The sequence below is a fragment of the Poeciliopsis prolifica genome, unplaced genomic scaffold, assembly GCF_027474105.1.
Source record: "Poeciliopsis prolifica strain line A6 unplaced genomic scaffold, Auburn_PproV2 SCAFFOLD131, whole genome shotgun sequence".
NCBI classification, from domain to species: domain Eukaryota; kingdom Metazoa; phylum Chordata; class Actinopteri; order Cyprinodontiformes; family Poeciliidae; genus Poeciliopsis; species Poeciliopsis prolifica.
The window spans coordinates 237669-265481 of NW_026562506.1; the positions used below are offsets into that span (position 1 = coordinate 237669).

At 38.9% G+C, this 27813-nt stretch overlaps 1 protein-coding gene across 1 annotated transcript; it reads left to right on the forward strand.

Moving 5' to 3' along the window:
- On the forward strand, positions 1 to 27813 carry prrc1 (proline-rich coiled-coil 1). Its single transcript, XM_055024852.1, has 9 exons — positions 1 to 309; positions 1621 to 1758; positions 9651 to 10043; positions 11215 to 11360; positions 15995 to 16097; positions 16186 to 16349; positions 17911 to 18014; positions 19435 to 19537; positions 21754 to 27813. The coding sequence occupies exons 2-9, from the start codon at positions 1665 to 1667 to the stop codon at positions 21961 to 21963; spliced, it is 1317 nt and encodes a 438-aa protein (XP_054880827.1). The 5' UTR covers positions 1 to 309; positions 1621 to 1664; the 3' UTR covers positions 21964 to 27813.

Below are 27813 nucleotides of genomic sequence, written 5' to 3' on the forward strand. Positions count from 1 at the left end.
AGACCCAAAATGGGCGGGGCGAAGGAAGGATCTGGAGAATTTGGGTCCTACAGCCTTCAAACCCGATTCATGTCTTTACTCCAAACCTCTCAACACGACACAAGGGCGGAACAAGGGTGGAAGTGCGAGTATTCGGACCAGGGCTACCCTTAGATGGCAGTAATACACCTTTTTGGATGTAATCTGCAATTAAACTCCCCAGAAGAAGATTCCAGTCGGAGTCATAGTTTATGGCAGACGTGGCAAACGATCGACGTCTTTCAACTGGCCGGTCACACGTTTGTTGAGCACTTCCGAAACAGCAAACTGGTAAGTAGAGAAACTGTCAAAGGACCGCTTTTGTATAATTGACTCAAATTTACTATCTGAAAGGTTAAATATGAGCTAATGTATTTGTCATTCATAGGCACTGGCGGGTTAGCTTGTTACACTCGCAGCAGCTCAGTTTAAATTCCAGCCTCATGTTTGTGTCGGCTGGCGTGTTCGCAACTTTTAGGAGAGAAATGCTGGAGGACAACAGTTACCGTTTGTGCCCCGGTTATAGAAGGACGTTTCTGACTGACAGTTTGAAACTGTTTGTCTTACTGTCATTTTATCATAAGACGACCCTGCATAAAGAAACGTCCATCCCACAGATGACCAAACTGAAGTTAGTTTACGATTCCAGCTTCCGAATCGGGAATTGGCTAAAGGGCGATTCCACCTAATTTTTCCACTACTTTTCGCATTTTTAATCTACTCTAGTTGAAAAACTACAACACATAGACCCTTCAAACCCGGACTAGATTATTCTACTCTAATAGTATAATTTTTAAAACCATGTTTGGGATTTATGAAACCGTTTTCTGATTTGTGAAACTTCAATAAAGGAGGACTTCACCACTTTTATGCCACCAGAACTGCTCTAATTTCAAACTACAAGACCTAGAGTCTAGGTCCTAGACTCTTCCAATCTGAATTAAATTGTTCTCAACTAACAGCAGAATATTTCGAACCATGTTTGTGATTTATGAGGCCTTAATTAGTTTTGTCTGTAGTGTGATCTGTCCCGTTTATTGTCGTAAAGCTGGTGGCTTTACAGGCGTAAAGTCGGCAGGTGTTTTCAGTGACATACTCAGAAAGGTGGATTTTTATAGACAGAACTTTTGGGGACATGCAACAGTATTTTTGTAGGACAACTGAAAACAAACAGCCATTTTCTATATAACAATGTAGATATAGCACATCATTGCCCTCTTTCACTATTTCACAGAGATAAAACACTACATTTAGGTGCAGTTAACAAGACCCACTCTACCTGCCCAATGTACGTTCCTACCACAGGGGAAACAAATTCCGTCAGAGATAACCTGTCTTGGCACAACACTCTTCACAGTAAATGCAGTGCATTGCATTTTTGCCTTTCCTAAACAGGAAAACTGGCCTTATCACTGTCTTTAAAATGTACAGACTTTCTTCCTTTTAATTCCATTGGGCTCTGACTTTTAGTCAATGTGGAACATTAGCTTGACATAACGTGGAAATTTGGCTCCATGTAAATTGTTCACACATTAGAGTCCTGTAGAAATATGTTTACAAAGAAAAGATTTGACTTTTTTTTTGTTTGTTCATTTGCTGCAGAACCTGGACTCTTTGCTATAAAACTTAGCTTTGTTGCAAAGAAGATGATGGAAGAGAGTGGGATTGAGACAACGCCTCCTGTGAGCCCAACACCTTTATCACTTGCTGCCTCAGCCAGCATTCCACCACTCACTAGTGGTAAGACTTGATTTGTCCAGATTTGCTGTAAGGTTTCATTTGGTAAACAGTATTTTTCATAAGAAAAAATGGAGAGAGAACTGCTCTAATCCAATGTGTTTATCACCTCTAATTCTGACATTTTAAAATTTGAACTTTATTTAAAGAAAAATGAGATGCACATCTCATTTTCAAGGGGGTATAGTTAACAATAATACAAATCACTGTGCCGCACACCAGGTCAACTTTCCATTTACATGGTTTAGGATAGTCACCCCATGGTTGCCAACTTAGTGACAACCATGTGGTCACTAACACATACACACACAAAAATCAGCACTTCCAAGTTTTTTAAAGATCGCTGATGGGCCAGATAATTGCACCATTGCATTCTTTTTAAAATAGCAATCCCTCTGTAGAATGTTGATTACTGTAATCACTGTAACATTCATTATTACATACAAACTATATTTAGTAGTTATTAAAGAAGTACTTGAACATCTTGAAAAACTTGACAATGTTCTCTGTTCATCCTCTATGTGCTGTATTTATTTATCCTTCATTTCTATCTATTTTTAATCCGTCTCTTTTTCTTTCAATTTTTATCAATTGTATTTTTCTCTCTAATTATGAGGTTTATTTTCTTACTAAGCTCAGTTACTCAGGGTGAGTATGTACCCTCTGACAGCCAAAGCTGGTCAAAACTTTTATTCAATTCAAAACTTTTATTCAATTCAGGGGAGGGCATGACACCCTTGAGCTATATTTGCACACTTTGGACCTTCACCTGTTGCAGTAGGGACAGTTCCTCCCGCTCTTGCTAGTTGGAGGCTAGTTGCATTTTTTTTTTAATTTTATTTATCTTGAGCACATGTGAGCAGAGCAGTGGCATTACTTTTCTATGACCTTTGCTGTTTTCTTGCTCTTTCAAGTGTTCTGTTGTGTGTTTCCAGTCATGGAAACCCGCAATCTGTTGAAGAGTCATTTGGTGTCTAGTCCAGATTGTGTTGTTGGTTGTTCTGCATTTGAAGATGCTGAAGCTTTTCCTAGAGGGCAGAGAGAACAAACCATGCTGAAGATGGAAGCAGGCACATGCAGAATGGGGGTGGAGGGAGCTTGAGCCCCTGCCCTTTTTATCCTTGAAGCCCCTAGTGCCCTTTTTGATTTTTTTTTTCTCAAAAAAAAATATTTTTTAATTATTATTATTTTTATTCTGTGGATCAGGAGGTCTTCTTGTGCTCCTCAGCAATAATATTTTGCTAAATATAACAATTGATCTAAATAAACTAGTCTTTCTTCATTGTTTAGACATCAGGCCCATGGCGAGGAGGAGGGGGGCGGAACATAACCCTCTAACTATCAAATTATGGGCAACAATATTTTTTATACACTGGTTTGTGAATAAAAACATTGGTCTGATGTTGACGTGAGAAAAACTCTTTCTGTTTATAGTTTCATAATTGTCCTCGCAATAGCGGAAAAAAATCTGCCTCGTCCCTAAACACAGAAATGCTTTGGCTGCAGAGAAAACTTCTGACTTTAACTATGGAAGTAAATATGTGCCATTGGAATAAAAAATGCCTCTGAAATGTGAATGCTGTATATTAATGTTAGTGTCACTATTTATAGATGAAAAATATTCAATGTCATTATTTGTACATGGGTGCAATTTTCATTTGTTAAAAAAATCACATTTCTATTTCAAAGTGATCAAATTTTCAATTTATATATTAATTAATTAAATCATAATTTCATGAACAGAATGGGGATGTGGTTAATGTCGGAAGTGTTCACAGCCCCTCCCCTCCATATTGGCTTACTACAACAGCAGCTGTTGTAGTAAGCCAATATGGCTGCCTTGTATTCTGTCAGGAGATGCTGCCATCTCCTGAAAAATTTGGACTTTACTAAAATTGCCTGTCTCAGTTTCACCTAAGACAGCATACAAACAACCCAGAAAATCGCCACCCATCAGTTCTCTTTAAAGATTTAAGTGGTATTTCTTTTTGAAATAAAACGGGGGAAATTAGATGTTGGACAGCGGGAGGGGGTTGGGATGCTAATAGGTAGCAAGAAGTATTATGCCAGCACTACATGGTGTAAGATTAATAACGGCCTATACTCGTGTTTTAAATCAAGCTTTAAGAATAATGTATCAAACTTCAGGCACAAAATGAAATATACTACAGAAATATGAAAGCATTAAACTCATCGTTGGGTTAGCGTTCGCCTCCATGGTTGCCAGCCTTGGTGATGCTGGTATTTCTTCAATATGATGGTTGCATCATTGATTGGCTGAAGAATGACGAATGAAGAATTTGAAATCCATTGCTAATGTCTGTGACCTGAAATAACCTTGCCATTTTTGCAGCAAATTTTTAGATGCTGAATTTGAGACAGCAAATTTGAGCAAGTTTAATTTTGAAAACACTGAAAAATTAAACTGAAAAATATGTACCATACATTGAAAATTTGATCACTTTGAATGTGAATTTTTTTAACAAATGAAAATTGCAACCATGTACAAATAATATTTAATTTTTTTTCATGTATAAATAATGACACTATATTTTTTTTAGGTTAAAAACATATTCTGAATTTATTTTAACACTGAAAAAGTAAACACTAATATACAACATTCAAATTTCAGAGGCATTTTTTATTCCAATCCTGATAGCACATTTTTACTTCCATATTTAACTTTGGGCTAAAAGCCCAGTTCACTACAGGCAGTCTGAGTCGGTCCCACCGACAGACAGAGAAAATGTCTGTCTTTATATCAGACATCCTGATATCAGAGTGTCATCGTGAGTTGCGACGCAGCTCAAAGCCCCGGTACCACCACTATACCACCCGATACCACCCAGTACCACTTGCTGACTGTTTGCTCTGGTTCTCCTTAACGTTACTACCAGGTGGGTTAAAGCCGCTGCTGACGGCATCTGGGCTGGAGGTGAACGGCTGTAAATAGAAGTTACTGCAGAACCTCAAGTGTTAAAGGAAGATTCGGTCCAGAGCATTTAGAGTTCACAAAATAAACATCAGAGAAAATACTGGAGCAATAATTAGAATCACAGTATAAAGCCAAACATGCCATAATTAAATAAATCAAAATGTCCCCAAAGTATCGGCGGGCTGACATAGGGCCACCAGGGGATTCCAGGTAGATTCCAGAGATGTGCATTGCAGCAGCTGTTCATGCAGGGCTGACCCAAAGTAATATGGGGCCTTAGAGAGGACCCCCGCAAAGCCCCGAAACCCATCCTACTAATAACCTCAGCATCACTAACATGTTTAAATATAGACAAGGTGAAGTCTGAGAAGAGGACCAGGTTTATTGGCCGAGTTTAAAATCAATCACTGATCATTGGTTGTTTGCTGTGATGTATTTGTAAACAAACCCAACTCAAACACAAAGATTACGCCGTATTGTAGCCATGGTAACACAACAATCCAACTGTCAAGGTGATTCTTTAAACTTTTACAAACTTCCTAATTAAATCCTACACATAATTTTTTTTCTCAGCTGATTCATTAAATAAAATGTAGTAACATTTTCATTTTCTATAACCTATGTTACTGGTTTAGATATATGGTTTATGTTGCAAATACAGTGAATCCTTGTTTTTCGGGGGGTTACGTTCCAAAAAGAATCCGTGACAGACTAAATCCATGCAGTGGTAACCTTTATTTTTTTTACAATTATCATCCAATGAAATACTCCATAATACATTGAAACCTTTTTACAGGCCCAAGCATTTATTTAACAAATAAAATGACTGTATAAATGTTTTATTTTTATTTATTTATTATTTTTTACAAATAACTACTGTACTGTAAAATAATTTTAATCATCAATACAGACTAAAGGCTTCAAATTACGGAGATCAGCACCACCCCACCGCAACCCAAGTCATTGGATTAGAACGGGAGAAAATGAGAAATGATTATGAAAAAAACTACAAAGTACAGTAGGACAAACAGTGACTCGCGTGTGTTCACTGCTGTTCTGATTGAGCCGCTGCATCCTGACTCCACTCTGCAGCGTTTTTTTCTTCTAAAGCCCGCGGTGCAGGTGTGTTTTTCCAAGAGAAGAACAGTTATAGGTAGTTGTTGTCGCTCTTTTTTTCTTCTGGGCAAAAAGATTCTTATAAACCGACATGCCGCCATCGAGTATGTTTGAGTAGCATGTCCAGAAGTTGAACTTTTTCTGTGATAGTTAGAATGTTCCTCTGCCTTTTGGGCCCGACCACAAGTGCCTTTTTGTCGGTGCAGAACGTTTTGTTGACATTATGGCATTATGACATTATGTTTTAGAGAAACTTGAAATTGCAAGAGAATTTGCAAACTTAAATTTTGCAAGCCGTTTTACATATGTGTACATCTTAAACCACAACGTTATTGACACACAGGTAGAGAAGAAGCGGAGAGACTGTTTAGTCCAGGGGTGGGCACTCCTGGTCCTTGAAGGCCGGTCTCCTGCAACTTTTAGATGTATCTCTACTTCAACACACCTGAGTCAAATAATGAGGTCATTAGCAGGACTGTGGAGAACTTGACTGCATTTAGGAGGTGATTCAGCTATTGGATTCAGGTGTGTTGGACCAGGGAGACATCCAAGAGTTGCAGGACATCGGCCCTCGAGTGCCCACCCCTGGTTTAGCCAATCCGGACGCAGAATACAACGCACTGTGGGGAAAAAAAAATTGCACAAAAAATTCGCGAAGCAGCGAGACCGTGAAAGGTGAACAGTGTTATAGCGAGGGCTCACTGTAAACCATTTCTAGGGGCCCCTGGATGGCCCCTACGAGGAGCTACTGAGTTTTCTTTGCCTTAATATTCCAATCCTACAATTCTAGATCTCAGAGGTGATAACATCAAAAAAGTATGTGGAGTTAATCTCTTTGAGCTTTTTGATCTATAAATCAGTCTGCAGCCAAGTTGTTGCAGAGGATAAATAAATTTGGGCTTAATTAGTAAAATGGTAGAATATTAGCTTATTTCATAACTTTAAAACCTTTGACCTTCTCTCCTCTGGCCTGTTTAACAGCTACAGTCTTAGATCAACTCAGCCCTCCAGCTTTGTCAGCAGCAAAAACAGAAACTTTATATCTGTTGGGGAAAATATACTATATATGTTGTCATATGCTTAGCATTTCCCTACATGAAGGCAACAATATGGTATGATCCAATTAGATTCTTGATTAATATGGGTTATTGCATGGTGTTTTAAAATCTTGTTCAATGAGCCCTTTTTTAACTTTGAGTCCCCACCCCTCCAAAGGTCTCTGCACGGCCCTGGGTGGAAGGAGTCTTTTAAAATCGACCAAGCTCTAGACAAGCGGCGACTATGAGTTGTGTCAAGGATGGAAGGAAGCTCAGTCCCAATGATTATCTTAGCTGTCCTCACCACTCTCTCCACACATTGGCAGTCAGAGGTTTTGCATGATCCAAACCAGACAGAGATACTGTTGGTCAGTATACTCTGTTGTTTCTCTGTAGAAAGTGGTGAGGATGGGAGATGGGAGGTTTGCTCTTCTCATGCGATGTAAAAAATGACGAACCACGTCATTAAGTATGCGGACGATACAACAGTGATGGGTCTCATCAAGGACAACAACAAACCGGCCTACAGAGAGGACGTGAAACATCTGGTGGACTGGTGTGATGCAAACCATGCATGATAACTATACAAAAGAAATAGTTGATTTCACAAAAAATCAACTAGTCACACACCCATCCTCAATGATTTTATTACTGATTTACACTTACTATGATTTCAAAATTATGGAGCTACATAAATGGAGATAATGGTTGTATATTTTTTGTAGAAATTTAAACTCAATTTAATTTAGAAGTACGATATACTCAAAAATGAAACATAATAATAGCTGTTTATATTATTTATATACTTAAATTTATTTCAGACAGATTTTTTTTGTAATACTGTATGTAATTAGAATATTGTTACATGCTCACCTTTTTTTATTTTTCTCTCCATCTTTGGATTGTTTATTTGTTTTTTGGCACCTTTGACGGTTCACTGGTGGGGGGGCGGGGCACTGTCAGCCCAAGTGGTTTTAGCTGGGCTGGTGGCACACCTTGGGGTGATTTAGTGATGGTGGCGTGTATGAAGCTGCTGTTGCAGCAGAGTTTTGAAAGAAATTAATTGAATGTACGGTATGGGAAGGCTCTGGACGAAAAAGGGAACCTTCACCTCGGCACGGATCCACCCAGAGGGGAGCGTCAGAAGTTTTGGCCAGGAAGAAGTTTTTCTTTTGGTTTTGATTTGTTTTTTGGGGAAAAACCGGCTGGACGCTAAAGAATTGTAGCACCAGGGAGTTACACGCCTGCCAAGACCAACCACCAGCAGAATCACGACAGGTGCGTTTTTAGAAAAAGAGAAAAACTCCACATTTAAAGACAAAAAAAACCCAAATAAATTATTAAACGGAGCGTCTGCTGGACAATGGATCACGAGGGCTCGCCTTTCTCTAACCACCGATATCAGCTGGAGTGGAAACTGATTGGACTTTTAAGGTAAGCCCCCACCACACCGTGTTCCATCAGGTGCCTGTTTTGTTTTAGTCATCTCTTGTTTCCTTTTTGTTTACTTGAATATGCACTTATTGTTGTGGCCCTAATCTCCCATAACTAGCAAAAAGGGAAAAGATAAGAAGAACAAGCCAGGATGAGGGTAGCGGTATGTTCTCTCCGGGTACTCAGACTTCCTCTCACCGTCCAAAAACGTGACAGTCAGGTCAAGTCATTGTTTGTCCTGCATGTCTCTGTGTTGCCCTGTGACAAACTGATGACCTGTCCAGGGTGACCTCGCCTTTCGCCCGTTGACCATTGAAGATGGGCACCGACATCCCTTGCAACCCCTCTAGGGATAAGAGTGTAAGATAATGGATGAATGGTTATCTGTCCGGTTTGAGCAGAAATAAATTAAAAGATTTTAAATTGATTAACATATAGATGTAATATTCTAAGAAGTTGGCAAGTAACAAAATTGCCGTGGTAACAAAGCAATGTAACTATGAAGAGTGTTTCTTTTTTTCTTTTTTTTTTTGCGCTCTTACAATCTGATGCTGTGAGTTCAATCTGTTTGAGCTCTGTTTGTTCACAAATATATCACAGTAAATGACAGTTATGACTGATGGCTTTTAAGATTGGCCAATTAAACTAGTATTATCAGGCTACCAGGCTTATAATATACTGGGGAAACCCTTTATTTATGTTCAATGAATGTTTGGAGGGTTAAATGCTGAAAGAAACTCTATTTTGCCATAAATATGTACATAAAAATATATTATGATCAGTAAAATTGAATTGTAAAGAACACCAATATATTGCTCTTTTGGGAAAAGAAATTAACAATAAAAATTTTAAGAAAATTATTTTCTTAATTATTTCATAAGTTTGATATTTTAAAGACTTCAATAAAAAAATCTAATCAAATGATAAAATTTTTCTCAATTTAAAGCTTATCAAACAATGACAAGAGTGTTTGCAGTGTGTAGCACTATTGGTTATTAGCAGTCTTTTACGTTAAATATTTATGCATACCAAGCTCTTCAGCAGACTTGATTTAAGCTCTACACTGATGTCTTGGACACATGCGTTATGAGTAATTTCACATGCCAGGCTATCGACCTGACCGCATGATGGCATGGTTTTCAGCACACATCGGGTGCAGCTTCACTTTAATGAAAAAACTGTCCAATCGTCATCATTTGCAGCTAAAAATGTATTCTGCAAAGGATGACACATAACCAACATGCTAAGATGCCTTCGGATTCATAATTCTCTGTCCTTCATGCACTGTCAGCCTTTCTCCGACTCTCAAAAAAACTTTTGTATATATTAAGCAGAGAAGAAAAGAGATCTGATTTTTGTCCTCTTTGTTTCAGGTCTGTCAAGTCAGCGTTCTTTCTCTGAAACCAGCTCGATCACAAATTGTTCAACTTCCATTTCAAACTCTCCATCCATTGATTCCCTTCCTCACTTCAGTAGCTCTTTGAACATGCCATGTTCCATTCTCTCCGAGTTGCCCCCCTCGTCAACTCTTGTCTTACCTTTCCCTACCAGTTCTACCTTCCCTCCTGTGGATTCCTCTCCTTTTCCTCCTCTACCTTCTGAGAGTGTTAGTCCACTCTCAGCAGCTGGTATGGCTGCCTCTCCTGTATACCCACCCATGACAGGCTTTTCTACAAGTGCTGGATACGACATCACACGGGGTCATGCTGGACGAACACCACAGATGCCCTTGATGCCTACAATATCCAATGCTTCTCCACTGCCAGGTAGGAGCAACAGTTCATTGGCATTATCATTCAAGAATTTTAAATAAGATTTTTCCAGTATTGTGGAAAAACATTTATTGCCAAGCCCTAATAGGTGAAAATCATTGAGTTTATTTAATACCAATATATGAGAGCCACAATCTCAAAAACTCATGAACAGGTCAGATTAAAGCTCCAAGTAAGTCTCAGAGTAGGTTCTGTGTGCACGCTGATGTGGCTCAAAGTTGGCTCTGAAAACCAGGAGACAAAATAAGTTTTATTCCAAGGTAGGGATAACAAATCCAAAACAGTAGAGCAGGGGTGTCAAACTCCAGTCCTCAAGGGCCACTGTCTTACAGTTTTTAGATGTGCCACAGGTACAAAACACTGGAATGATGTGGCTTAATTACCTCCTCCTTGTTCTCCAGAGCCTTGCTAATTACCTAATTATTCTATTCAGGTGTGGTGCAGCAGAGGCACATCTAAAAGTTGCAGGACGCCGGCCCTTCAAGACTGGATGTTGACACCCCTGCAGTAGAGAGTCAGTCTGGCTCTTGGGGAGCTGCAGAAGACATCTAACCATGGGTTTCTAGCTTAGCAAGGTTCATTTAGTTGGGCTGGTGGCAAGACAGAGGGGCAAAAAAGCTCTCTAATATTTTAGAAAATTTGGCCTAGTTCCTATTTATTTATGCAATTTCTGTCAGTGAACTGAAACCCTTTATGCCTGACGCTCTGACAGTTGTATCTCTATATTCCTCATGGAAATAGCGAAAATATGAAAGCTTTCCATTTTTCTGCCCTCTCTACTTAAAAAGCCTTTCAATCTGAACTGAAACTGTTAGTACTTCATTCACTGCTTTCCACAAACAATGGAAATCCTAACATCAGTGTCTATGTTTTAAGTTTTAACATCTTTTGAAATTTTTTGATTGCTTCTGCTATGACTATTGCACTTTTTGCACTATTTCTATTTTTTGTTTTTGTTTTTTGTATACATAGTGGATTGTCCACTATGTATACTGCCAAATATGTGTTAGTCAAGAGCCAAGACATACTTGTGATATTGAACTCAATGGGTTTTTACCTTGTTAAATGAAGGCTTACTAAAAATAGATACATCTCTTACATAGGTATATTTTTACTTTTTTTAGTTGTCTTTCTTAATTGAATGTCTGCTATTTTATTTGTCTAGGTGTTGTTTCTAACGCCATAAATAAGCATTCAGCCATGACAGGAGGACTAAATACTGGATCTCCAATTACTTTCCCAGAGGAGGATGAGGATCCTAGAGTGTCTGGAGACACCACTTCCCCAAAAGGGATCTGGGGTTTTTTAAAGGTAACAGCTCTGCAATCACACATGGCTTTAAATTACGTTTAGACTTGTTTTCGAGAATGTGAAACAGAAATTAAAATCTTATGCCTTACAATTTGACCTGAAAGTACCAATAGAAACATTACCAGTATCAACTTTGTCACAAAATAAAACATACACGTTGACAAGTTATTTGAGCAGTAAAAGATTATCTAAGAAAGCTGTCCAACAGAATGCCCTGCCAAATTTTGAAAGGGGCAGTATTATGATTTTTTTTTCTTTTGCGTTCCCTCATAAAACCTTTGCATCTCCTCTCAAAAGTTTTTGTGTCCCTTGCAATAATCTACTGATCAACATAATTGAATACTATAAGCCTTTTCGTAAGGTGGCCGCCATACTTTCTGCTTTAATATAAGGTTATGTGAAGTTTTTTCATGTATGTTAATATGTCCTTGTGAAATATCTGACATTTTAGAGCTTTCTCTTTAGGATAAAAAGACACCACAAACCTGATATAAACAGAAACTTCCCTTAAGTAGGAAAGAAATAAAAATACATCTAAACTATTTGGACTATTTCTGAGTTATTATCGTGGGGTAAATAGCCATCTGACTGTTTTAATTGTGTCTCTGTTGTGTTCGTGGTCTGAATAGTTTAAATGGCTTCTTTCAGTGCCGTTCCATTTTAGACATGCACAAAATAAATAGATTTTCAGTGTTTTGCACCAAAGAGTTAATGGTAATAAACACATTTTCACAGAAGCTCTATGAAGAGCCATATGAATGAAATAAGTAATTATTGATATGACAGGAGCACGAGGCTTTGACACCTGGGTGGTGGATGTGCCAATGTGGGCGTGACATCATCAAGTATGAATTGAAGGTTACTGGCCTGCTGGCTTTGTGTGTATGAGGAAGTGGTGAGTGGGGAGGTCAGTCCTTGCAAAGTTTGGAGCATGATAATCAAAATGGACTAAATCAATAATTGTGACAGAACAAAGAAATGGTTTAGAGTTGATTGATACACGGACAGATTAGATTCCCTGAGTTAACTCAGTTGGCCCTCAACTATCATTAGTTTGCTGTGTTTTATAATAATGCAGTGTGTTTATTATCATTAAGTCTTTGGTGCAAAAACTGATTGAAATTCGATTTATTCACTGGATATTTATGTCTGTTAAGGTTGAGATGGAACTGAACATGAAAACGGCCCTTTAAATCATTCAGACAACCAGCACAACAGAGACAATTAAAACTGTCAGATGACTGATTACCCCGCGATAATAACTCAGAAACAGTCCAAAGTAGAATGTATTTTTATTTCTTTCCTACCTAAAGCTTCTGTTTATATCACAGGTTGTTGGTGTCTTTCCATCCCAAAGAAAAAGAGATAAAACTTCAGATATTTCACTACAAGATATTAACATTCATGGAAAAACCTCACATAACCTTATATCAAAGCAGAAGATATGGCGGGCACCGTAAGAAAGGCTTACAGTATTCAATTATGCCGCATGATCTGATCAGTACAGTATTGCAAGAGAACCCAAAACCTTTTGCGAGGGAACACAAAAGAAAAAATTTCCCATGTCCCCTAGGGGGCTCTGTAATATGTTACTTAAATATATTGCTCAAAATAAATGTTACTTATTTAACACCTTGAAATTTGGCTTTGTCTGTTTAAAAACTTCTGCTCTTTCTGAAACTCTGTCTTCAGGAACATTGCTCCTCTATTAATCCTTTATCAACATTTCTACCAGTGTTGCAGTGTAGTAGCTTCTATAATAAGCTCAACAGATGTGCAGTTCCAACAGCTGTTTGATAATAGCAGTCTGCTGGAGCTCAGTGGGGAAGTGGTGCTCTATAAGGTTGAAGCTCCAAAGCTTGGAAACTGCAGTTCAGAAAAGGATTCTCTTTGGCAGACTTAGGATGTTTTAAAAAGCCCTGGCTCCAGAGGAGTTTAGCAGGGAGGGGGAGCCACTGTTTTTTTGTTGTTGTTTTGGGGGGCGTAGGCATTACATGCATCCTACAGCAATAATCAGCTCACTCACTTTGTTTTGGGAGCTACGCAAACTTGTCTCTGCATAGTAGCAGCATGTCTCAGTTGCTGCTGCAATGGTGTAAAACTGGTGTAAGCATCTTAGCACTCATGTTGCATTTAAAAGTGGCTCGGAAAAACACGGTATGACATCTGAAAAAGAGGTATAGAGGGCACAGATACGGAAAGTGGGGGAGCCCCTACTGTATCAAATGGAGATAGGAATAATTAAAAGTTGCCCATTCTCGTAGAAAGGGGGAAAAAAAGCTTCCAGTCTGGGAGGACTGAAGGTGGGTGCACAACTGACTGTGAGCAATGCCCCTCAATAACTGCCCATGCCATCGGGCCTGATTACATAAAAAGGATTTTTCAACAGAGTCAAGGCAACACTTCGTGTATGTTTTTATATGTTTTTTCATGTACGTTTTCATATGACATAATATGTTTTCGTATTATGTTTTTCATAACTTAATATGAAAAACAATAAGGAAATAAACTTTGTTGAACTTTAGACCAAGTTCAAAAAAGTTGATCTTACATAATTCTGAAAAGTCACCCTCACTGTCCAGAGCAGGGGTCACCAACACCCTGGTCGCCCGAGGGGGCATTGTCAGTCACCCGCGGAGCAAGTTCTAAAAATAGCCATTGAAATTGGGGAGCACTGCCAAAGAAATGATTGAATTTATTGTTTTTGTTAATATTTAAAGTTTTTAAAGAAACTAAATTCTAAAAATGTTTGAATGAAATTGCTTTACACATAAAACTCTTTTCTATGGTTAAATTTCAGAACTATGCGCAGACGCCTGCAGGATATTATGGGAGGGCAGCAGCACCTGCAGCTGTATGGCTGAACCCGCTCTGCCTACCTTAAGATTTTCCATGAAGTAAAAAAAGAAAAGAATAATTTCTGACATTTTTATTATTCTCTACAAAATTGCGGAGAATAAAAAAAAATCTTATGTGTCAAAACATCTTGAACATAGCGCACATGTGAGTCTGTGGGGTTCAAAGGGCACGCCAAAGCTTAAATCTTATTGGTCCGTTTGCTTTTGTTTATTTGGCGGCTTGGAGCTTTTTCTGTAAGCAAAAGATGAATGAGCAGATGTTTGTTCTTCTTTCCGTAGTTCTTCTTTTGGATGCCGGTTGAGCTTTACTGTGTGCGGTTCTGGCAGGTCGCCGGTTTATGAGCTTCTTTGATGTTTCCCGAACTGGAGAGCTGGCGGGTCCAGTCAGCGGACATCTGCTGCTCTTTCTGAGTGCCGGGCCAAGACTGGGTTAAACAATTTAATCTAGTCAAAACGTTCTCCAAAAGAGTCAAAATTAAGCAAACGTTGTTGCTTCACCTTCTCCTCCTTTGAACGTCTGACACCTGGTTTTGTGCGACGCGCACATGATGTGTGTTGGTGAGGTGATTGTGCTCCTGCAGGGTAGATGCAGTGATAGTTTAATGCGGACCTTCTGATCTGCAGGACATCTGCTGGTGTCATCCAATGAGTGGCCTGTGAGCTTTTAAGTTTGTGAAACCACAAGAAAAATAAACTGGCCACCCGCCAGAACCGCACACACTGTAAAAAGCTCAGGCAGGATCTTAGAACAATGGAGATTCAAACTCCACTCATTAATTTTTAGCTCACAAGAAAAGCAAACTGACCAATAAGATTAAGGCTTTGCCGTGCCCTTTGACCCCCACAGACTCACACTGATGTGATAAAAGATGCTGTGGCACAAAAGATCTTTTTCTTCTCTTCACAATTTTGTTAATAGTAAAGTAACTATAATATAAAATAACTATTGTCAGTAGTCCCTAACATTAATACGATCAGACAGCATGTAATCATATTTATACATATACAGTACAGACCAAACGTTTGAACACAACCTTCTCATTCAATGGGTTTCCTTTATTTTCAGGATTATTTATAAGGCAAGAAAGCAAATTATCAACCTGACAGGTCACACCTGTGAAGTGAAAACCATTTCAGGTGACGACCTCTCGAAGCTCATCAAGAAAAGGCAGAGTGTGTGCAAAGCAGTGATCACAGCAAAAGGTTGCTACTTTGAAGAAACTACAATATAAGGCATATTTTCAGTTGTTTTACACTTTTTTTAACCCTTTTGTATCTTTGTTTAGTACATATTTCCACATGTTTTAATTCATAGTTTGATGCCTTCAGTGTGAATCTACAATGTCAATAGTCATAAAAATAAAGGAAACTCATTGAATGAAAAGGTGTGTCCAAACTTTTGGGTCTGTACTGTATATAGTATTGTTATAAAGACTGAGCCAAGAAAATTTCTGTTCGTATCAAACACTGTGTTACTCTGTTCCCATGAAGTAGCTCCCAGTCTCAAAAAGGTTGGTGACCCATGGTCCAGAGTCTAAGTCTCATAATAAAAAATAACTTTAATATAGTACAAATGGTCTCACACAGAATTTATAAATACTCTGTGAAGGGAACCAGTAAGGTGCTGTGAGATAAAGCAATTTATTGTTTTTGACATGATTTGGTCAAGCACTCTAATTTATTAAAATACAAAGAAATATTATGTAAAACTACAGTATTGAAGCTAAATGCCAACCATGGTAATCTTGTCCGTGTGTTCCCTGTGTGCCTCTTTAGGGAGTAGCAGGTAATCCTGTGGTGAAGAACGTCCTTAATAAAACAAAACACTCAGTAGAGTCCATGATCACTACTCTGGACCCTGGCATGGCACCATACATCAGTAGGTTAAGCTTCTCACAGTTCATCCTTTAACCAGGTGACTAAACATTTGGAGGTCTTTGTTCATTCTTCTGTGTTGCTACCCTCAGAGTCAGGTGGAGACATTGACATTGTAGTGGCTTCTGATAAGGATATGGGCGTGCAAGCTGTCAGAGAGGCCTTCCAGGAGGTTTTTGGGATGGCAACAGTAACTGGAGAGCCAAGTCAGTCCAACATTGCACCTCAACCAGTGGGCTATGCAGCTGGAGCAAAGGTCAGTTCACTGTTTCTTCTTCTAGATATTTATCATTTTTAAAAAACATTTCTGATGAACACTCTTAGAAGAAGCTGAGTTTTCCAAAAGAAGAAAAGTTGTAAGCCATGCTATTGGGCAAACCACCAAGTTCCAACTGTATGTGCTGCATGTGGAGACTTCATCCAATATTGGTTGAAAGATTATTAACACTGCATGTTAAAGTGATGGCAAAAAATCAACAGGAAGTAGCAAATTAAACAAACTCTTTTCATTTTATTTCATATTTGTGATGTTCTGATATTGGCTTTTTCCCTGCCAATATCAGAGGGGTCGCCCCACCCCACCATCAAAACACACCTCTCAGAGTTGAGAAAAGGTGGACGAAAACACGTTTCTATTTTGTGTCGAGTCAGGCGGGCTCAATGGAAAGCCATATGGGCCATATATCACCACTTTTACCATGCATGTGGATAAAAGGTCGTTGGTTTATGCCATAGAACATTGTAAAATAAGGTGACAAATCAAAATTTTTCTTTTTAGGGTGTTGCAAGATTACTTTGTGGAACATAGAAATTTATGGGGTCTATTCTGGTTATTGTATGGCACGGAACGGCGTTCAGTTAAGCCCTCATAGCTTTTGATGACCAAAATACACATCATACTTTCCCTGCTTCTTTATTATATCATTTTAGATGGCGGTTATTTACATTTTTAAGTCCCTCCTCATGCTTTTCTTATCCGATCAATTTAAACTCCAGTCACCCAACAGCAAAGGTACAGTTACAGACCACACTAATAGATCAGCTTTGCTGAAAAGAGATTTGTTTTTTTGTTTTTGGCCAATTTCTTGTATTCTGCAGGCCTCACTGCAAGTATTTCCTTCTGTATTCATCTCATTAACCCTTTTTGTATCTTTAAAGTTTGATACACCCAACAAAATACATTATACTTTTGTATGAAGCAAGTAAAGTCCAACATGTCTTTTTGAAATCCAAGTGTATCTATAGTACTATTTCCCACCATCAGAGGGCCCTCACACCAGAAACTCAAAACAAAAATTCTAAACCATCCATATTGACTATTTTACCGCAGCACGTACACCACCACAATTTCCGTTTGGTTCGAGATTACTGGTTCACCACTCTTGATATTGAATTTCTGTCAATCACTTAGTCTATTTTTGGTCTTTTTATTTAGACTATTCCAATCCGACCAGTCAGCCATGCCTTAAGCGATACTTAGGATCAGACAGAGATATCCTAGTGTTTTTTTTCTTTATCGTTAAAGATCAAAATTAGAAGACAGAAGGTAGCTAATAACTCAGTTACTGTATCTCACTTTAGAAAATAGTATAACACAACATTTTATTTCAAAGATAGTTTATTTTTGTAGATTGTTTTGAATGTAATAACTGTTCACTGGGTGTTAGAAAAAGCATTTGGAAGCAATATAATTTCTGCTTCTTATATTTTCGGCAATAAAAAAAACTACAGCATTTTATCACAACAGAAGCGTGTGCTGCACTTTTAACTTGTTTGAAATTATTTCTTAAAAGGTAAGCATGTGTATATGTCTGCAGGGGGCTCAAGAACGTATTGATGGCTTGCGTCGAGCTGGTGTGATTCATGAGAAGCAGCCCGTAGTTGCTTTGGAAAACTTCATAGCTGAACTTTTTCCAGAGAAGTATGAACAAAACTTCCAAAACACACACATTTCTATTTGTACCCATATTAGGGCTTTGTATTGACTTCCATTCATTGTAGCATTTATGGCTAACACAGAAATTTTCCCTAACCTTATATAAGGTTTTCCATTGTACAGTGTTTGGTCTCCTTTAAGAACTTTGGTCCTCATAAAGACCTATCAGTCTTCAGATATGCCAGAAATAGTACTAAATAGGATAGTTAAACAAGTACACACATACACACACACACACACACACACACATAAAGAAACTAACCAACCTTTACAAACAAAACTGGAAAGTTTTTTTTTATTTATTTATTTTTACCTGAACCACAAACTTGCTGAAATAAACCATGCAAGTTTATCTCAGCTTGGATAATCTTGCCTAGTTAAGAAAATCTTGCGTGGTATACTTTACTTAAATGTGAAGTACAGTGTAGGGATGCTCAATAGTAAGTGATATGTGGTAAAAACAATAGAAATTTGGCCTACGACAGAGATCTGCAGGCTACCAGCCAACCACCTGATACATCATCGGAAAGCATTACCATCAAAAAGCATAACTACGTGGTATCAAAACAGAGAAGCAGAAAGAAGGGAAGAATTTGTTAAAAAGACAGATGCAAAAACATAAATTATCTACATCGGCTTCAGGTTTTACCTCCAATGGGGAAGCGAGGTGTAAAACTCCAGTAGTAGCACTATGCTCAGGAGGAGCACCTCAAATGTCATGGTTATGGTGTGACAGTCTTTCCCAACACCACAAAAAGAAAACCTTGTAAAAGCACATATGGGCTCAGTGCGACCCCGCTATCTGTGCACAGACTTGCAGGGTCTAATTGACCCCATCTCATAAAACCAAAGGAGGGTTAAAAAGCAAGACCAGCAGCAGAGAAATGTAAACTGCAAAGTGTGTGGAAGAGAAGAAGTACAAACAATTTGTTTTACCACGTTAAAACAACTGCATGTAGTAAGCTGAATACCAGCCATGCAACTAACTAAATGTCCAAGTCACAACTCTGGGAAGAGAAGGCAGTATTCGACGCAGTCATCCATTACATTAGTTACTGAGTTTTCTTAAAGAGAAACCACAGTCATCATTAAGATTAAGCTCAACTTAAAAAAAGCATTATGTACAAAAAACATGCACAAAAATGTGCTTGACATGTTTTAACACGTACAGATACATTTCACTCAATTAGTATGTGATTTTTTTTTTCATTTCTATTGTAAGTTTTATACTAGTTATATCATAATATGTATTATCACCACTCATCACAATATATATATTCTGATTTGAATTTTATGCCATATCGCACATCCCAGTGATTTTTGTGATAAACTGTTGCTGTTGCTCTCCAGAATCAAGAGATGTTAGAGTTGCAATGTGATACTAAATATTGTGTTTTGCATTTAGGTGGTTTGACATTGGTTGTTTAATCTTGGAAGACCCTGGTCATGGCATCTGCGTGGAGGTCTTCACACAGGCAACTCCTCTGACACTGGATCACATTCAGCAGGTACAAACGCAATCTATATTGTGCACATTAAGAGTCCCAGGTCAACAGGAAAATAGAGAACAATCCATTCTCTAAATATTATGGACCTTTTATGGACATGAATCTGTGCATTAAACGATGTTTGTGGGAATGAAACAACTCTTCCTATAAACAATGAAGAGGCAGCATGCCCTGCAGCCCACCCTTGAATGTTTCAACACTTGCTGCACCGAAGAAAAACAAACAAGGAGAAATTATTTCCCCAGCCCTGTTTCGTAGGACAAAACAACCAGCCCGAGCAATATCAAACTCTGATATGGAATGGAATCCCACTGAAAAACAGATTTGCTGCACTTCAGCAAGAACCCATGAGGGAAACCTCATCTTCAGACATCATCCACAAGTACGAAGCACATTCACCCCAAAAGCAAACACCAAGAAAATCACAAATATGCCAAAAATATTTATTGTCGTAGATGAGACAGTATATGGAATCAGACATTTCTGATTCCAAGAGAACAATCGGAGATTCTGAAGACTTTACAAATTCTGCTGAACACTACTTGAAAACTAAGACAGAAGATTTTTCTTAGTGGCCCTGTCCCAGCAATAGGATGTGATGACTTGAACTTACTTTCGACTGCTGTCTATAAACAAAAACTCAACAACTCTCCATCAAAGGCATTGAGTCTTGGCAAGAGAAATACAAACATTTACACCACAGTTCATTTAACAATGCAAATGAAAATATCCTTTTTAAAACAACTGACTCTTACTCCATATTCCTTCAATAGCTTTTCAGAATCTTCACTGAAATATAAAGCCAGTCGGCGGCTGCAAGATGTTGTGATAGAATCATTCTGCAAAAAAAAATGCTGCATTAATAAGTCATTAACATTTAGAACATTGAAAAATACCAGTAACTTTAGTATGAAAGTAATTGTACACAAATCTGATCAATGACAGCCATAATGTTTTTAATTTTGTGTCCTACTTTTGCTCTTATGACAATAATTTATTTGCAAATTATGGAGGAAAGTAAGTATTTGGTGAATAACAAAAGTTCATCTCAGTTCTTTTTTATATGTCGTTTGGTGGAAATGTCAGAGGTCAAACATTCTCTATAAATCTTCACTGGTACGTTTTGGGGCTGTCGTTGGGCAACACAGAGTTTCAACTCCCTCCAAAGGTTTTCTCTGGGGTTGAGCTCTGGAGACTGAGTAGGGCACCCCAGGACCTTGAAATGCTTCTTACAAAGCCACGCCTTCATTGACGTGGCGGTGTGCTTCATCTTCAGTGTCCTTGCTGATGGAAGGAAGTTTTGACTCAAAATCTCAATACATGGCCCCACTCATTCTTTCATATGCACGGATCAGTCGTCCTGGTCTCTTTGCAGAGAAACTGGCCCCAAACCATGATATCTCCACTCCCATTTATGGTGTTCTTTGGATGCAACTCAGCATTCATTCTCTTCCAAACCAACAAGTTGTGTTTCTACCAAACAGTTCTCCTTCAGTTTTATCTGACCATATGACATTCTCCCAGTACTCTTTAGGAAGGAACACCAAAATGCTCTCTAACAAACTTCAGTTGTGTCCAGATATGTATTGGCATAAGCAGGGGAACACATCATGCACTGCAGGATGAGAGTCCCTGCCGGTGTAGTGTGTTACTGACAGTCACCTTTTATTTGTTACGTTAGTCCCAGCCTTCTGCAGGTCATTCTCTGTGTGGTTTGGGGATTTTTGCTCATCATTCTTGTGATCATTTTGATCTTGTGTGGAGCACCTGATCAAGGGAAATTATCAGTGGTCTTGTATGTCTTCCCTTGTCTAATTATTGTTCCCACAGTTGATTTCTTCACACCAAGCACACAAGCTACAATTTTGTAGATTCAGTTTTCCCAGGTTGGTGCAGGTCTACAAATTTGTTTTTGGTGTAATTGCACAGGTCTTCACCATAGTGGAGTTTTGAGTGTGACTGAGGTTGTGAACAGGTGTCTTTATACTGATAAGTTCAAAGAGGTCTCATAAGGTAATGAGTGGAGGTCGGAGGAGCCTCTTACAGGTCTTATAGGTCTGAGAGAACCAGAAATCTTGCTTGTTTGTTATTGACTATAATAGACTGACCAGATCTTTGTCTGAGGCTAAAATATTATTTATGTTTGAATGTACACTTCTAAAGTACTTAATGGAAAGTCACTTAAATGGATCTCCTTGGTTTGTGACCCTCTACAGGCTCATTCTCTTACACCGCCTGACTACAGCCTGCGTTGGTCCGGCCTGGTTGTTACGGTGGGAGAGATCTTGGAGCGCAGTCTGCCAAACATCAGCAGAACAGATTGGCACAAGTCTGTAACAGGATTAAGCCAACATCATATAATCCAATGCGCAGCCAAAGTTCTTGCTGGACTTTACAAACAGCAGCTGCTTCCCTGGACTGAGTGAGGCTGACTGGTAACAGATTCCGTAGAGACACAGAAATGGCCATGAAAGCTACTGTTCTTTTGGATTAGATGCATCTCCACTGAGATTTTCTAAGTGTGTTTTTAAATGCTGCAAGATTTCAACAAAGTCTTGTTTTTCTGTATTGTGTTATGAAAAGGTTCCTATATTCTTGCATTCTATTCATTTCTTTACTCATTAATGCATGTCAATGGCTGACTTTCCTGTGGCAGTACAGAAAGTATTGCAGAGTGTATTTTCAAGGCACAGGCCCAGTATCCTTACAAAACGATCATTTTCAAATGTAAATACTAAGCTGAATTTCTCCTAAAGTGGTTTTCATAAATTTGTTGAATGTTTTTCTGCAATGTAGATTTTTTTTTTTCCCTCTGAAAAGTTTTTGCAGCGCTGGTATTTTTGACAGTAGACTTGATAGGAAGGAGGGCGGGGAGAGGGGGGAAGTCATGCGGCTAAGGTCACCGGGAGTCGAACTCGCGACGTCCGCGTCGAGGACTGAGGCCTCCAAACGTGGGGCGTGCTGACCCCTGCGCCACCACTGCACGGCTCTGCAATGTAGATTTAACAGATGGGGGTAAATGCACAGTCTTATCAAATTATTCTCTAACCTTTGCAACATTGTTCATGAGCATGCTGAAATTCATACTTTGTAATATGCTGTGAAGTGGTAAACGTATGTGCACAAAAATACATGCAAGAAGTTAAAATTTGAAAGTTGATTCTGAGGCTAGAATCAGTATAAGGCCAGGAATTATCTACTTTGTCAAACTTTGATTTTTTTTTCTTTTTCTGTCATAATACAAAGTCCAGGCTGATGACCATGGCCCTTCCTAAGTCACAAGATAGGACATTCAAAATTCTTGGTGCCAAAGACATCACTTGCATTCCTTAATTTTTCAATTTATCTTTTTCCTGAAGTATGTTTATTTAAAAAGACAAACCAAAAACTGTTTTTAAATCCCTCATCTTAATGTGCACATTTGAATTGTTGAAAGCAAAGTATATTTTAAAAATTTGACTCATGTATGCATTGTATTAATGTACATTTTTACATTTTACTTTCCAGCATTAAAAATGAATGGTTGAGGATTGTGAACAAATAATTAACCATGAGGAAAAGATTTGTTGTTTTGTTTGGTTCTCAAGAAGAACCTAATACTTAATTTGCTCATTTTGGCTAAGTTCAAGTAACCCAAATCCAATTTTTTTTGTGAAATCAGATTTGTTATCTTGTAGATCCTAGGGTATGATACTAACAGTTACTTAAAGAGTTGCTTTTGAATTTTCCCTCTGGAAACACCTGAGGGGGAATTGATCAGAATCAGAGGGAAAGAACACAGAAAGACCAAATAATAGAGTAGAAAGCAAGATGAGAGGAAGATCTGGCAGCAACTTTTGCAAGACAAGAATACGGAAAATAAATCTTCCCTGTGTCAACTTTTTTTTTCTTTTTTTCCCTTTTCCCCCTCTTATAAGAAATTTCATTGTTGTGGGTTAGAATGTTTGTTTTATTGGCACAATAAGAGCAACTATGTGTGGGGAGATTTCCTCAATGTGTCTGTCCGGAATAAATGTAGATTAAATGTACCTGTTTGCAAACGGTGCAAGGAAAACATTAGTGATAGGTCGGCTTCAGCTTCTAGAGCCGGTCTTGTGCAAAATTCTTTTCCCTGGTGAAAATCCTCTCATCATCAACAATAAATCATGTGATTTTGGTAGCATTTGCTTCTTGTTTGCCAGAGTTATGAGGGGGGAACCAAATATTTTAGATTACTAAAATAATTCGTTCCCCCTACATAACCTAGGAAGAGAACATTTTTCTGGTAAATTAATTTGTTCCCATGTTTTGGAGGGTACACAAATTATTTCAGGTGGCTAAAATGTATGGTTGCCCCTTATAACTGGCAAATAACGAAGAAATGTTTTTAAACAAATATTCTGTTTCCTCCTTATAATTTTGGCAACTAAGGAGCAAATGCCACCAAATTTACATGATTTGCTGTTGAGGAAAAGAGAAATAAACACAGTTAAGGATTTGCAGGTAATTTAGCTTGTTCCCATTTTATGGAGGGGGAACAGATTATTTCAGGCTGCTGAATTATCCACTCTTTCCTCTCTTTACCCCATAACTTTGGGGAATAAAGAGCAACTGTTTCAAATTCTCAAAATTCTTTACATACACACTACATGTTGGGAAAACTGTTTGGTGCCTGACTTTTATTTCTGTTTAGCTTAGGTGAGAAAATTTGGAAAAAGAGCGAATCTCTTTGCATTTAAAATAACACAAAACAGCGTCAAACGATCTTGTTTATTTATTTATTTTACAGTTTTTAAACAACAGCTGCCAATTAAACTGAATGTTATCTCCTTTTTCCTGGAGACAAAGTCCTCCAGGAAAAAGGAGGATTTTGTCTGGGGAGAAGCACAGCAAAGAGATTTTGAAATGACTAAAAAAGCCATTCAACAGGCTGTCATTGGAAAAATGATGTCAGGACCTGTAGAATTACAGGTCTCAGCAATTAATGATTATGCCAATTGGAGTCTATGGCAGAAACAGGGGCGAGTGAGAAAACCATTGGGATTTTGGTCAAAAAAGCCCCCAGCAGCAGGGATAAAATATACACCTTTTGAAAAACAGCTGTTAGCCTGTTATTGGCTGTTGCTGGAAACTGAGGCTCAAACTGTGGGACATGAAGTCCTGCTACGAACACACATTCCTATTCTTACTTGGGTCATGAGTGAACCAACTACTCATAGAATAAGAACAGCTCAGGAAGCAAACATTATCAAATGGAAGTGGTATGTTTCAGAAAGAGCTAAACCAGGGGAAAAAGGGATCTCAGTTGCATGAATTTTTTGAGATATCTCAGTTGATTGAGTCTCCAGTTAAAACAGGACAAAGATATGATGAGTTGACACTGGAGGAACAGCAAGTGGGCGTGGTTCACAGATGGATCTGGTCGGTGGCAGGCAGGAAAAAGGAGATGGAAGGCAGGTGCCTGGGTCAGACTTTGGAAGAGATGGGAGAAGGAAAAAAAGAATTTAATGGGCTGAATTAAAAGCTGTGCATATAGTCATAATGCAAGCAGGAGTGCATATCTTTTCTGATTCATGGTCTGTGGTGAATGGATTGACTACCTGGATGCCAACCTGGAAAAACAATGGTTGAAAAATTCAAAACAAGGAGGTATGGGGAAAAGAAATATGGGAAAAAGTTCAATCCATACCTGTGCCAGTTACTCACGTAGATGCTCGCACTAAAAATACTGATGCTAAGGCACTACATAACTGGTATATCGATGGGGTTGTTAGAGCCATACAAGTAGCACGGGAATCTAGTGTGCGGCTTGCTAGATGGGTTCATCAGAAATCAGGACATTGGGGAATACAAGGAACACAGCAGTGGGCTCGAGACAGAGGGATAGATTTGAAAGTTGATGATATTAAAACAGCTATTCAACAGTATGAAGCATGTCAACATCATAAGCGAGGAACACCACAGCATTTGCAGGGACACATCCACAGAGGAAAAGGTCCTGCACAAATTTGGCAAATGGATTTTATCGGACTACTGCCATGGTCCCAGGGGTGTAGGTATGTGTGTACTGCGGTGGACACATACTCTGGGGTGTTAGTCACTCACCCATGTAAATTTGCCAATCAAAAATCCACAGTGAAATGCTTAAAACAAATTGAGGCATTTTATGGTGTTCCTCTCCAAATTCAGAGCGATAATGGAACAAATTTTACCGGGAAAATAGTAAAATATTGGGCAACTGAAAAACATGTTGGATGGATCTGTGGATATCCCTCACTATCCACAGGCTGCAGGACTGATTGAGCGGATGAATGGAAGATTCATTGAGAAAGCTGAGTGAGCAACATGACTTGACTAATTGGAAAGCAAATTTGTCACAAGCGGTGGCCCAATTGAATAACAGGCCAATTGCGGCAGGGGTAACACCACTAAATCGAATGATCACTGGACACAACACACCTGAAAATGAGTCCATCAAAATGTGGAAAATCGACGATAAGGCAGAACTTCCTATCAGGGCAACCCCAGGTTCTGCAGGGTTAGACCAAAGAACATTGGAAGGAGTGACGTTAATACCAGATCAGATCCAAATTGTGAAAACAGGTTTGGGACTGAAATGCCCTCAGGGGATGTATGGACACATCCTTTCTCTATCGGGGTTGTCACTTAAAGGATTAACTATTCAGGCTGGTGTGATTGATAGTGATTATCAAGGGGAATTGGTTGTGGTGTGTCGCCACCAAAGCGAAAGCCCTTTGGTACTCCAAAAAGAGACAAAATTGCACAACTGGTTTTGAAAACATGTAACATGTCAGATGTGCAAGAAATTCCTCCACCCACTGAAGTGAGAGGAAAAGGAGGATTTGGCTCCAATGATAAGCCAGGAGCCAAAGTCTGGGTGAGACAAGAGCATGGTCCGCCTAAGGCTGCAGAAATCATTGCTCAGGGTAATGATGCAACTGTTTCAGTAAAATACACTTGGGAGGAGAAATGGGTGAATGTGCCTGTAACAAAGTGTTATCTGAGAGAAAACTAATAATTGTTCTCCTATGTTTTATAGCAGTGCTAATTTTCATTTCAGCTCCATGTTCTTGTGTTGTTCGGGAGACAAAACCATCATGGAGGAGAACGTCTGCAGGAGTGGGACCCAGAGAAGGGGGTCTGTCGGCTCTGGGGACATCAAGTGCCTTGCCCTTGCCGTCATGATGCTTCTGGTCCCATCCTGCTTCGGCAAGAAGACCCCGGGAGATTTAATGGAACCGGTGAAGACGGTTCGGCACCATTGGAGAAACGCAACGGCAGGACGAACACAGAATAATTCACATGCAGGTCCAATAATAAGTGTTAAGTAACCAATGTGACCAGTGATTGTCCCTTATATAGATGTAGGGAATGCTACACAAAATCAGCATCCTATAGCCACCAGGGTCTGCACATTAATGGTTACTTCTTATGTATCCATGTGTCAGTATGCATCACATCTGGACAGACGATGTGTAGGGCAAAATGGACCTAATATATCTCTTTCCCTAACTAATGACACCCTGGTACTAGGAAATGCTACCAGCAACACAGGAATACACGTGTTCGGACACATATTCTTTACCTTCCTTAACACTACTGTGAACACTCCGACACAGTTGGCCCCTGTAGCACATACTTGCCAAAAAATGGCAAGTATGTGTGTAATATGCAAATGCTGCATGCACATGCACAACGTGAACGTTTTCAAAGAGTAGTTACTACAGACAACTTTCAGGAATGGAGAAGATTTTGGAACATCAGCATCGATCATTGGTTACACCTAGAACCTGAGAAAACTAGATGTAACAGTATTATGTGTGAAGGTCATTGGACCCAGTACAATGTGACCAAATAAACTGTAGTGTGCCAATATTTTGTATTACCTGTCATTAATACTACAGGATATTGGTTTCTGCATATGGAAGGTGATTGGTTTGAGCCACAGACGAACCTCACTTATGACTTGCATAAATGTATTGATGTGGACAAAGGTGTGGTATGTATGCTACAACAAGGACACGTTAATTCATGTGTAGACAGTGACGGGGTATTATGTGATTGGACACATGAACCAACTAGAGATTTGCTATGGCTGTGGGTTACGTACGGACACCCAATTACGTGATGCTATAGCTCTGCCCAGACTGTCGGCTCTCCAGTTCGTGAACACTCTGAACTGGAGCAGATTGAAAGAATCTAAGCATTACGTATTGTTTGTTGTGTGAATGAATTTGCTGTAATCTGTGGCGGAATAAAAGGACACATTTATTCTA